The 13223-nt window shown below is 40.2% G+C and overlaps 1 protein-coding gene across 1 annotated transcript in view; it reads left to right on the forward strand.

Moving 5' to 3' along the window:
- The window catches only part of LOC118231236 (serine/threonine-protein kinase 32B-like), a 56860-nt gene that overhangs the window by 12007 nt on the left and 31630 nt on the right, over positions 1–13223 (forward strand). Inside the window, exons 3-4 of the mRNA XM_035424880.1 lie at positions 2586–2737; positions 11456–11629. Coding sequence (XP_035280771.1) covers positions 2586–2737; positions 11456–11629 — 326 coding nt within the window. The remainder of the gene's footprint in view (positions 1–2585; positions 2738–11455; positions 11630–13223) is intronic.

The following is a 13223-nucleotide window of genomic DNA, read 5'->3' on the forward strand; positions in this document are numbered from 1 at the left end:
TTGAGATAAATTTAGCATGACATCAGGGACCAGACTGCTAGCAAAATCAGAATTTGGTGCTTTAAGGAATAAAATCACCTAAAAAACATAAACATATATATTTTTACTGTCTGAAGATGGAAACACCCAGAGCACAATACATGCAATATCCTGCTGGACAAGATGGTGCTGCAAAGATTGCAGCCGATGTCCTAAACTCAGGAAAGAACTTCTGCCCTGTGTACATTAGAGGCTTCAAATCAGTAGATCCCAGTATCAATAGCTGGGATCAACATTACATTACATTACATTACAGGCATTTGGCAGACGCTCTTATCCAGAGCGACGTACAACAAAGTGATCAACAGATCATTCAACTGCAGTTTTACTATTTCAGCTAATTGCCTCATCAGCCATTCAAACCACCGCCTGATTAATGATTCAAAACAATGATTGATTAAACATTCAAGCCATTCAAACCAAGGACTGATTAATGATTCAGATCAATTGAAGTGATTGGCCCTGGTCCTAGTCGGCAGATCAATAAACGGAAGCAGTAGACCAGCTAATCCTTAAAAGGTCCAGTTTTTCAAGCATACATTTTGCATTGCCAATTATATATATTTTTTTTAAATAGAAAAGAATATAATTATTAATAAATATACATTTGGTATGCTGTGCATATGGTGAATTTCCAGCACAGCGGAATATTAATGTTGCAATGATTAATTTAATTACACTGGAAAGAATGACTGTGGCCCAGAACTGTAGTTTTGTGTGAAACTATTTCTTATTCGCATTGGCAATTCAATTTTAATGTTTAAAAACCATGAATTGAAAAAGAATCTAATCAAAAATTGGTGAGCCCTGGGGTGCATCCATAACTGCAACTTTTCACAGCATTATTAACATTTTTCTCATGAATGAGCAGGCCCACTTGAAATAATTTGCCAGTTTTAGCAATTTTTTGGCAGCAGTGCCCTTTGTGGGTGTGTCACATTGGCAAAGCCATGATTTCCTATTGGGTCACAGGTCTGCTGGCAAGAAAACTGACAGGAAGCCATGGGCTTGGATTATTGATTGAAAATGTTTCACTGACACTCAAGATTTGCCCTAAAATGCTTCCACTAAGCCTCATATTTAGCAGGAGCAAAATTCAGTTAGCATCATCAAATGAGCGGATGTGCTGTTTACACGGACATGCGCGCACACACACGCGCGCGCACACACACACACACACGCACACATACAAACACGCATACACACACACACACACACACACAGTGCCGTCTTGAAGTGTGGGAATAGAAAAAGAGAGTGATATTTGTCGTTTTTGCTATATACTTAAGGCATTTGGATTTGAGATAAAAAGATGAATATTAGACAAATTAATTTCATATTTACACGTTTTACCATTTTACAGAAACCACTGTTTGGATTTTGAATGTGCTTCTGATTCACGCAGACAGCCATGAATAAAGCAGTTGGTCCTGACGGCCTGGACGGGCTCAGTGCCTCGTCCTTCGGCTATCGTTTTTGCATTCCATTCAGTCAGCTTTTTTTTCTCGACTCCTTAGAAATGAATTTAAAAATAGCGCAGTGTTGTCCTTACTGTGCACCGTCTACATGATTGCTTCACTGCGCTTTCGTCCGTGGCAGATGCGAGCAGACTGACTTGCATGGCAAATTAATTTCCCTGGAATAAGACTCGGTCCCGGCTACAGAGATAACCAATGATTGACTGCGCCTCCGAAAGCTTTTTTTGTTTTTTTTCATATTTCTTCCATAAAACGTTGATAAGAATGAATCATCTGTCTTTTCCTTGTTTATTCGTGCAGGTGTGTTTATTCATCAAAAGGGAATTGCCATTGTGTCCATTTGCGAGGATTCATTGTGAATCTCTCTCTCTCTCAGTCTCTCGCTCTGATATGTTCTTCAGATTACGTTGAGTTTGGACCTGGAGAAAAAGGCATGTTATATTTTTAGTGCATGGCTGATGAGAGGATGTCTTTCTTTTCAGGGGTATTGGGAGGAGGGGGAAGTACACAGCTACTGTAGATTTATCTGTAGAATCAGAACTCATTTGAATTCGGAGAAATATACACCACTAGGCAGAGATCTGCACAGATGCCTCAAAAGTGCAGTGGTAATAAACACTAGAACCATGTTTTCCAGTACATTATTGTGCCACACTGAATTTTATGATAGTCATTGTGACAGTCAGAGAGTGAGCTGCCAATCATTTGAATGCGTGCACACTCACACACACACACACACACACACAAACACACACACACTTTATTGAAACAGTTGCCTCCCCATCACCGCTTCAGTGTATGTATAAATACTGGCAGCCTCACTTACTGTGTTTGCTGTGATTCAGTTATTACAAACTGCCTATGTTTAACTCCATTTAATGAAAAGAACACACACACCATTTGAAGAATCATGCAGGTTACAGCCTTAAGTAAGGTTTGCAACCTGAGGCAAATATTCAGCTTTACAAATAAAATGCAGCATTCAATGTACCGTGTGCCATGCCAGTCACTCTGGAAGAGGGCTTGTGTTCTGATTGGCTTGCGTATTGGCTCCACCCACATCCCCAGGTCTGCATCGTGCAGAAGAGAGACACCAAGAAGATGTACGCCATGAAGTACATGAACAAGCAGAAGTGCATCGAGAGGGACGAGGTCCGGAACGTCTTCAGGGAGCTGCAGGTCATGCAGGGCCTCGAGCACCCCTTCCTGGTCAACCTCTGGTGAGTGTGACCGTGCGTTACAGCACATGACTGTCCATTACACCGCCTGACTGGCTTGTAATGGCCGATGACCATATGTGCACTCTGTACATCCACTCGAAGTGCAATTTCATGAGATTCTGGACATACAAGAGGCACGTACACACCATACATAAACACACACATACACGTAAACACACATTCATACACGTACAGTCATGCACTCATATAAACACAAATCTTGACGTATGCAAAAATACACTTTCATGAATTCACAAACATTCACTTGTACTAACACACACAGTCATACATGCACAAACACATGCATACAAACACACATTCATACACACAGACACACGCACAGACATATGTACATACATATAGATACCAACACACACATTACTAGTGCACAAACACACATATACCTAAGCACACATTACCATACACTCGTACAAACACACATTCATACGTGCACACACATACGTTCATGCAAAAACACGCATTCATACATACACATGCACAAATGCACACAATCATATGGACCCTGATAACTTAACATCACAGTTTATTCCCTAAACCTGTAGGCACATACTTATGTAAGTCTCTCAGGATAAGAGAATTTGCTAAATGCCTGAATGTAAATGTACATGTAAAGCACATGCTCAAACATGAAATTGCACACAAACGCATTCACATATTCACACATGAACAGGCAGACAAAAGTAGGTAAAACACACTTGTACAAGAGTAAACACAAGCCCATTCACACACACGCACATATACAGATTCGCATGTGATTATGTAGTAGCATTTGCTCCAGCCTCTAGGGAGCTGGCAGTGTGGTAAAGGTGCGAAAGCGATTGGAACTAACCTCTGCCGTTTCCACTGTTTTATCACAGTCTTAAGTTTCCCTGCTGAAAAAAACTGCTTGTTTTTTCAAATCAGCCCAGACAGGAATTACACTGCGATTCGCCTTCCTGCCGGAACAGATTTTTTTTTCTCTCAGAGTAATAACGGTGACTCTGTGCGGTGCACTCTGCCCGATGGCATCCTGTTCTCCTGTGCGGTGTTTTTGTTTTCTCCTTGATTAGAGTCGCTGTTTTGAAGACAGACGGTCCAGATGAATGAGCACAACCTTTAGAAATCTGTCTACTGCTTTTAGAATCCTCTTGCTTTTTCCAGGGGGATTGAACGAGAATAACAATGGCAGCCCAGACATCTGGTACTGTGCCTGTGAATGCGACAGCAGTCTGTTTTCATTTTTGTGATGGCTCTAATTGATAATGACCCCTCTTGCCTCTGTTAAAGGGCTTACGCACAGACGTCTTACTCTCCAAGACTATCCCAGCAGATTACTTTCTTATTAAGAGTTATCCATGCTAAGTCGCAGCAATGACGGGATGAGTGTTATAGGTGTCCGTTGGGTTGATTCATCCAACTCCTACTTGAAACGCACTGCAAAATAACTTGGGTCAGAGGGCTGGGTATATTTCACTGAGTAAAAGGCGAACAGTGTCAGGAGCTCAGCAGTCCTCCGGGCATCTCGATGGCATTTGGGTAAATCAGACGGTAGACAGGCCCAGTTAAATCCCTCTGAACTTTGAAATAGGGCAAGAAGGGGTTCCCTGGCTGAGTCAGCAAAACGCAGTGTAGAAAGTGGAAGCAGGCTATTGGCTTTTCCCTCAGATTGCCTGGCTAATGGACTGCATAGTGGAGCCGAGACTGCACTTCCTGTGTTCCTGCTGATTTTTCCGGAACTCTGAGAGCTCAGAGAGCAGGAGGGCCTGCAGTTGGATCAACCACTAGGGGGCAGCACTGGGAAATGCAAGACGCATTAGCTGGGGTCCACACCTGGGTCTCATATTTCAGTCAGGGGCGGGCGGAGAGGGGTCGCCACGGTACTCCGCGTCTCAGATTCATTGATGCTGACAGGCGATGACATTATCTGCTTGTTCGTGGGCGTGGGTTCAGAGCAGCCCTGTACAGATGCACTGATCTTCATGTCATCTGGATGGGCCAGCGGTGGGCACAGCTAATCAGACTGACACATCTATAAATCATTTAAAGACTGTTAGGGTGGGAGGTCTAAAATGTAATAAAAGCAGGCTTCTCTCTGCTGCTACCGAGAGTCCATGGCTTTACCTCTGGTCTTTGTAAACAGGTGTAACAGAGATGTCGCACTTGTGCATTTGTGCAATACAAAAAGCATACAATCGGAGGATCACTCACGTGTTTACAGAAGGCATCTGCACGTGACATGGCAGATCACAGGTGCTATTTTTAGCAGCCTTTTCACGTCACACAAGCTGTCATTTGAGAGAGAGAGAGAGAGAGAGAGGGAGAGGGAGAGCACACATCAACCTCCCCCCCGCTTCCCCAGTTAACATGTACTCGTGTTAGTGTAGGATACGCCTGAGCGAGGATGTTGCCATAGTTTCGTTCTCCTGGGTATTGCGGCACATGTTAGTATATGCTAGAAACATGTCACTTTTTCCCCATGTCACAGTAACTGAATTGGGGCTTGATTTGATTTTTTACATTTTTTTGCCATATAGTTTTCCCCTAAATATTTAGAGAAGGGGTGCCAAGCAACATGTGACAGTAATCCCAACAGGTGAATGGAAATTTGGATAATTTATTCAGGTACGGTTCGACTGGCAGTCTAAAGAGCTCTAAGGCTGAAGGTTCTTTTCCTAGGTGACGCGCTACATATAAAACTTTGGAAAAAGGCTCTAATCCTGAGGAAATCTGTCTTTTACTCCCCTGGTGAAATGAACAATCAGTCTCTGGGAGCAGCGCATGCTGAAACCACTAAAAGTCTATTCAAGCCGCTTAACTGTTGATGTGATGCAACACTGTAATCTGATGTGGTTTGACTAATTAATTAATTAATTTCTATACTGACATTACAGTGTAACAAGCCTAAGGTCAAGTTCTAATGAATTTGGTCTGACAAAAAGATGCAGCTTTTATGAAGTGTTCGCTTTAAAGACACATGAAAACGAAATGATCTACACTAGGGGCATTTTCCTACTCATCCTCTTCTGATTCATATTGTCTTCAGTGTATGTGCACGTATTAGCTCTGAAAAGGATTGCACTCCGTCATATTGTCAATAAACATTCACCACTGTAAATTCAAGGTTACTCTCTCTTTCTCCTCTAATATTTAATTGGAGTGTCTTCCCTTGATTTTGTGCAAGCCTGACTTACACATTGCAATGCGATAACAGCACCGGTTTGTCTGCACTTTTACAAATGAATAGCACAGGTTTCAGTGACGAGTACATGCATATATATGCACAATTTGGTAGCAGTTTTTGACAGTCCCCTAAGGAATATGTGTTTACCAGGTAAATATAGCACACAATTGGGCAATTACCACTGGTAAAAACTAAGAAACTAAAACTGAAATGCTTAGAACACAATCTCTATTACCTATCAATTCAAGTAACTGCCTTGTAGTTATCAAAGGTTTAGGTTAGTTAGAGCCTGAGTTTGTGTACCTCTGATTGGGCATGCCAAACTAGGGATAAAATGGAAGGAGAGTATTAAAGAAGTGCTCTAGAATTATGACTGCACCAAAAATCAAGCACCCCTGACACACTACTGCTCCACCATCTGCACAAAGCAGCCAGAAAATAAGTAACATCCATCATACATAAATACATACATATTTTATTATAATTAAAGTCAGCAATAAATTAAGGTTATTGATGTATTCCTTATTATGGTTTTTTTCCACTGTTTATTTTTTCTGTATCCATCTTTCCCATTATCAAATGTGTAATTTACTTTGGAAATACAATACACAGTGGTTAATGTGCCAAAAAAGCTCATTTGAATATGAATATTCTGAACTCTATTTGGCTCATCCTGTGCTATACATCTATTAAGATGTCACATTCATCTCATTTAACCTACAGTATGTTTAATTAGCTAAAATGACCCATTTGAGTAATTGGATTTTCCTCGCTTATTAAGCTTTATTTATATGACAATAATCAAACAATTACGGATTCGCAAAAACTAATCTATCATTCGAGGCACGTATTTCAGTGGATATATCCATTATTTGCAGTGTCCTTCATTCCCTCCATTTCCCTGTATCCGTCTCTTTCTCCCTCCATCGCTCCCCCATGCTGTGGCATAGACCAGAGGTCGTCTGATAGCCTTCCCTGGGTGTAGGGGTGTGCTTTCTGGGGCGTCAATGAATTCTGGGTGCAGCCGTGGGCACATAGCCTCTAGCTCCCATCATGTCAGGGCAGGATCCAGCTGCCACAGTTTGCAGTTTCTTCAGGGAGGAGTAAAACTGTGGCAGATTAGAATCACTTCTGGATAGAATGAAAAATTGCCACAAGTTGGAATCACACCTGGGTGGAGTAAAATGGAAGCATGTCGATACTCACTACTCAGATGTCAAGTGGCGGCCTCTTCCATTCTCCTCTGCGACCAATGATTGGTCAGAGGTGTGTGTGTGTGTGTGTGTGTGTGTGTGTGCGTGTATGCCTCATCTCAGTCTGCTCTTTTACCCTCTGTGGACTCACTCGCTTGTGCTTTGTTGAGAGCTGTTTCCCTCCCACTTGTGAACAGAACTTAAATCGCTGACCTCAGGAGGATCACCCCCCCCCCCACTCTCTTTAATGTGCCAAACTTCTGAGCACCTGCTCCACGTCACTCCGCATCCCAATTTAGATCAGACCAGCTGGGCACCAGCAGACATCCTCCCTACATTTTCATCTAAAGATGTCTCTTCGTTATCTCACATTATTTTTCATAACCCTGACAAACGGATGCATATAAAATTATATTTATATATAATCACATTGACATGGAACCAGAGAGAGCACTGGGTGTGGATAACAATATGGAACATAAAATAAAATTATCGATGACAAGTAAACACCTCTGAATTTCACCATATTTCTTCTCGATGACCGCATCATTTGCGATGATTTACATTTAATTTTGTTTTTAAACTCATTTTTCTCTTACTGTGCCTGATTTTGAGGGAGGCATGAATAATTAACTCTGAATTAGTACTCCCAGTACCATATTACTAAAAGAAATCGACATGCAACTGTAAACCTTATATAATGCTCCTAAACACAATCAATAGGCATATTGACATTATATTGGATTTCATTATTCGTCTTATCCATACATCTTATTCAGATACAGAAATATGGAAGACTTTAATACAAATCACTTTTGAAAGGCTTGGATTTAAAGGTTAGATTTGACCTCCACGATTTCCATTTGTACTTTATGACAAGAATGGTATGAATATTGGTTTGTGCAAGAATAAAAATGTCCATGGCCAGTGAGCTGATCTTTTATAGTTTATGAAGAGTAATTGCTGAGATATAAAATGTATGACATAAAAACTATATAAAAAAAGACTTATGTATATTAATCTGTAACATTCCTTCAGCTTCCATTTCTTACAGTAATATGTGAAGTAAAACAAATAAATAAGTACAATTTTCATATATAAACATATTTTGTGTAAATGCATTTAAAAAATTAAATAAATTGAAATCACAGAGGGGTTGAAAGGCCTTCTCTCATCACCAAATAGTCCCGTCAGTGTTTGCATTTGAATCCTTTGTTGTTTTGACTATATTTCTTCACAAAGGCGCATACATTATTGGTGTTTTAAAACATCATCTCTCCTGATTAATGCAGCACAAATGCCTGTTAACATAGCTGCACATTCCTGACACTCCACTGAGGAGGAATTTAAATATTTTCATGAACATAAACATGTAAATAAAATGTTTAGCCTTTTATCATCAAACTAAATGAGAATACGGGATTGTGAGAAAGTGTCAAACATAGTGTTTATTCTGTGTTGCTGCATAAGTGATGCAGTTTTTCTAACCCCCCCCCCCCTTCCCCCGCCCCCACATCGATGGCATCTACATTCAGTACTTTTGGGTGACTTATGAAATCAGAGGCAGCAGCATGTGCAGGTTTAACATCCTGAAAGCTTAATTGAACCAGATCAGTTTTATTTCTTTAGATGCCATAAATGGCTGCAGGGTGGAGACAGCAAAGGTACTGTCACGGCCTTGCTCTTGGCCTGCAGTTCGTCCAGCTTTCACTGCAGACAGCGCATCCCTCAATCTGCCTGTTCCGGGGCGTGGCCCTCCGAACTCCGCTACACCCAGTTGGCTTTGGATTTAAGTCAGATTTGCTTTGGATTTGTGCATCGTCTGGTTGAAGGATTCTGGGAATTAAATAGTGACAACGGCTTTTGAACAGAAGAGAAGTCATCGGGGGGCAGCTTATCACCTTCCAGCAATGTATGACATCCCCCCCCCCCCCACCCCCCAGCAGGTTAATAATCTTTGACCCTTTGACCTTTTGATCTCCTCGAGGCCCTCTGACATTTCATAATAGCATCGCCAGCCACAGCTGACATTATCAAACGGCACGGGGTCCTGAGGTTAACTCCACTCCATTTTGCAAAGTCATTGCCAATTAATATTTGCATATCCTTCTGAAATAATCTCATGATTGAGATTTTTTTTTTAGCATACATCATTTCCAATTTTCATTTAAGATCCAGTGATTTGTTCCAGGCAGACAGACGAATGTGGCAGGCAGACAGAGTGCTCCTCACATCAAACAAAAAACAGTATTTTCAGTTTGGTGTCTGTCAAGCAATGGATTGGAGTTATCATCTTATCATCTCTACAGTGGCCAGACACTAGTTGCTTGTAGAAATGTCAGACTGTAGGATAAAACAGCATGTAATGAAATAGAACCGTAGCTAGTTTGGTCTGGTCAGTGGTCTGCAGCTTCACTGTTCAGAGTGAGTGATCATCATGACCGCGCTTCCCTGTTACTTCCTACAGTGCACTTCTCAGAGGCACCTGCTACTTACCATTATGGCACACCGGGGACCACAAAGCCAATTAACTGTGGGGGAAATGAGGTGCCACATAGAGAAAGCTGGACTAAAAAGGCAGGACACCTTTGTTAACACCTCTATTTTTCCAAGCTGTGGGATCCTTAATGACTGTGAGTCACCAACAGCTCACTTTAATCTCTTGTGAAAAGAAGGCACCTCCTATAGGTAAGTATACTGACAGCTGCACTGCTGCCATTGGATTTTACCTGGTCCATAAATAAGGTTGCTTTGCGGCTCAACAAGACTATTGCTAGCAGCAGCAGCCAAGGTCTCCCAGAAGATCTCCTATCCAAATACTGAGCCTAACCCCATTGACTGAAGTGTCTGTCACTTGATAGAATACAGCTGATTGAATGAACCACCATACAGTCAAACAGCTTTTTTTTGCTTTACTCTAAAAAGGCACAATAGTTTTAATTATCCATGGGGGTACTTCTGCATTATGCATTTCCTCAAGTTCACTCTGAACACATACTCACATGTGAAATACATAAATGTACTCAGCGGACAAAGAAAATTGAACGCAATAATGAGATTGTCCTTGGTCGGGAAAAAAACCTTATTTGAACTGGTTGCCAGGGATATACATTAATCCACGATTATGACCTCTAAAGCACCACACAGATTAATGTAAACCTGTGAATCAATCTCAAATGCTTTGATTTGTGGAATGCACTGTGTCACCAGTAAATTGGCACGTGCCAGGTTGTTCATCACCTTGCTTCTGTTTCATCTGATTAATTACATTGAGAGATAGAGTGTGTGTGTGAAAGAGAGAGAAAGTGAGTGAGAGAGAGAGAGTGAGAGTGAATTAAGTCAATTTTGCATAATACAGGTAGTGAACAGAGAAAAGTAAACACCAATGTAAAGTCACTCAAAAGGGTGTGGGCAACCACATTGCCAGTGTTACACTATCAAGGGGTGTAAAACAAGGCTGCCTTCTATCACCATACTTATTTATTTTGACAATCTAAATACTTTCAATAAAGATAAGATTAAATTTGAATATGAAACGAAATTCAAGGTTTAAATACAAAGGTCTCAATGCATACTGATGGTACTGTACAAGCTTCCTGCTTAGCCCACAACATTCATTATTGCAAGGTCTCATTGAAGGTCTCATATCTAATGTATCAGGCTTAAAGCCAAATTATGACTAATGCACAATATTAAGAATTTGGTCTATAAGGAGAGATGGGATGCACAGAGAGTGGCTGAAGGCTGTATGTATGTACGCATGTATGTATGTATGTATGTATGTATGTACCTCAAGCATAAATAAATAAAGAACCATAAGAAATAGTAAAAGTTGAACGGGGTGGGGGAGTGGGGGTGAGGAGGTGTTTTTCTTCAGGAGGACTTTCAATATAAATGATAATGTGCAAATGCATAGTTTATGATAAAAAAAGATTATGTATGAATGCGGAAGATATTGATGTGTAAACCATATACTATGAAATAAAGTTCCCTTTTATAAAATTACCAGGACCCTTCACTGTTGGAACACTTCTGTGTTTTTATTTTGTTGTTCACTACCTGTATATTATATTGTTTTGTACTGTACAATTCTGCCAGTATACCCTCTTTCAGTTGTTTTCAGTGTGTGAGTGTGCACCCTCTACCCTTCCTCTTTCCTCTTTCCCCACAGTCAGCAAAGCACTGCATTACATTTGCATCTGTTTTGGGAGAAAAAGAGAATGTTCTCTCTCTCCATTTCTCTCATTCTTGTTTTCTTCCTCCCTGCTCAATTATTTCCCCTCCCTCACTGTGTATTTAAAAACTAATCTCTACCCATCTTTGTCCCTCTCAAACCCCACCCAGGTACTCTTTCCAAGACGAGGAGGACATGTTCATGGTGGTGGACCTTCTTCTTGGGGGGGACCTGCGATACCACCTACAACAGAATGTACATTTTAAGGAGGAGACTGTGAAACTCTACATCTGTGAATTAGCTCTGGCCTTGTACTACCTGCAGTGTTGTCATATCATCCACAGGTGAGTATCTGAGAGAGCCACTTCTTTTTTATACCTTCACTTGACATGGGTTCCATGTTGGTGTTCATTACACTTGATCAAGAACTTCGTAAGAGTTTTATTAAACTTGCAAGACTGGGCAAATTTAGTTACAGGAATTTTGATTGAGCTATTCAGAATTTATTCAAGTAACATCAACAAATGCCGTTTAATTAATGTTAACTGAACAAATGTCTTCCCTTTTTGCACATCATCATGTTCGGGTGGCACTGCAATTTGTGTAAAAATTGTAAAAAATTGGAATTTTGTCTTACATTTTTATTTACATATTCAGTGATCCCCCACCCCCAACACCCACCAGCAGACCTCCAACATCCAACATGGGTAGTTAGAACCAGATGAAAGTACAAATTGAGGTGTGAGCATGACACCATTCCAGTAGCCTTGTGGGCTGGGTGTTTTTATTTCCCCAGGCTCCACACACAAGAGCAGATTCTTAAAGTAATGCCTTCTACTTGGAGCTCAGTATAAGCTAAATGAATGCAGTAAAGGCTCTTAAAAAGACCTTCATGCTCCAGCCTACACGTCAAAATTTATCATTGATAAAATCCCTAACTCAGGATGAACTCCAATACCCAGAGCCACCCTGGCTCCAGTATGGTTTCTGAATTTCATATCATTTCAGATAGGAATGGTACAGAATGAGTGTGACAGAAGCCATAATGAAAGCAGTATCCTGAACGAAGCACACGCATAATGCGTAACATTGAAAGGCAGATTACAATATCGGGATAAAAACGGTTTAGCTGCAAAAAAAAAAAAAAAAAACTGAATCAAATTCATCCAAGGCTGATATTCTGGATGTAATGTAGGATTAAACAAAGATGTGCAACCATGGGAAAACTGATTTTTTTGTTTCACACAGAAAGCATTGTGACATCTTCAAAGGTGAAACCAGCACATTAACCAGTCATCTGTGCTCAGGGTATATTTTTTATGTAATGGGGGAAAAAATCCAGTTTTATTTATTTAGTGGTGAATTCAGTTCATAAATATTTTTTTCCTGCAGCTTTTAGTTGTAGGGGGTTGTCCCAGTTTTTGATACAACATCTGTGACTGACACTATGATTCTACCCATATTTAATCTCTATTTTGATATTAATGTGTTCACTGCTAGAATATTAATGATTACCATATAATATACTCATTGATCATCATGGATATCAAAAAGAACTTTTGCATAATACATTGGCTAACAGTTTAAGGTACTGCTTATAAACTATAAATAATCAAATATGATTTTTTTATAATTAGTAAACTTAAATCAGTGTATTAATTTATTTCACATTAACATGAATAAATGCAAATGCAAGACCTGCTGTTCATGATTAATATGTGATCACAGCTCTTCCTAATTAATTGTTTATAAATGTCTTTTGATGGTTAACAAGCTGCTTATTAATGGTCTGCTTATAGTTTATAATTATATGGCAAAGTTGTGTAGTGCACACACCACATACCAATTTACTTAAAATGTGTAACATGGGAGAAAACACTGAGCCTGTGAAATCAAACAAGATTAGAATTTTTTATGACCTGTGAGTCTGACATGGAT

Source organism: Anguilla anguilla, chromosome 7 (genome assembly GCF_013347855.1).
Source record: "Anguilla anguilla isolate fAngAng1 chromosome 7, fAngAng1.pri, whole genome shotgun sequence".
Lineage (NCBI taxonomy): Eukaryota > Metazoa > Chordata > Actinopteri > Anguilliformes > Anguillidae > Anguilla > Anguilla anguilla.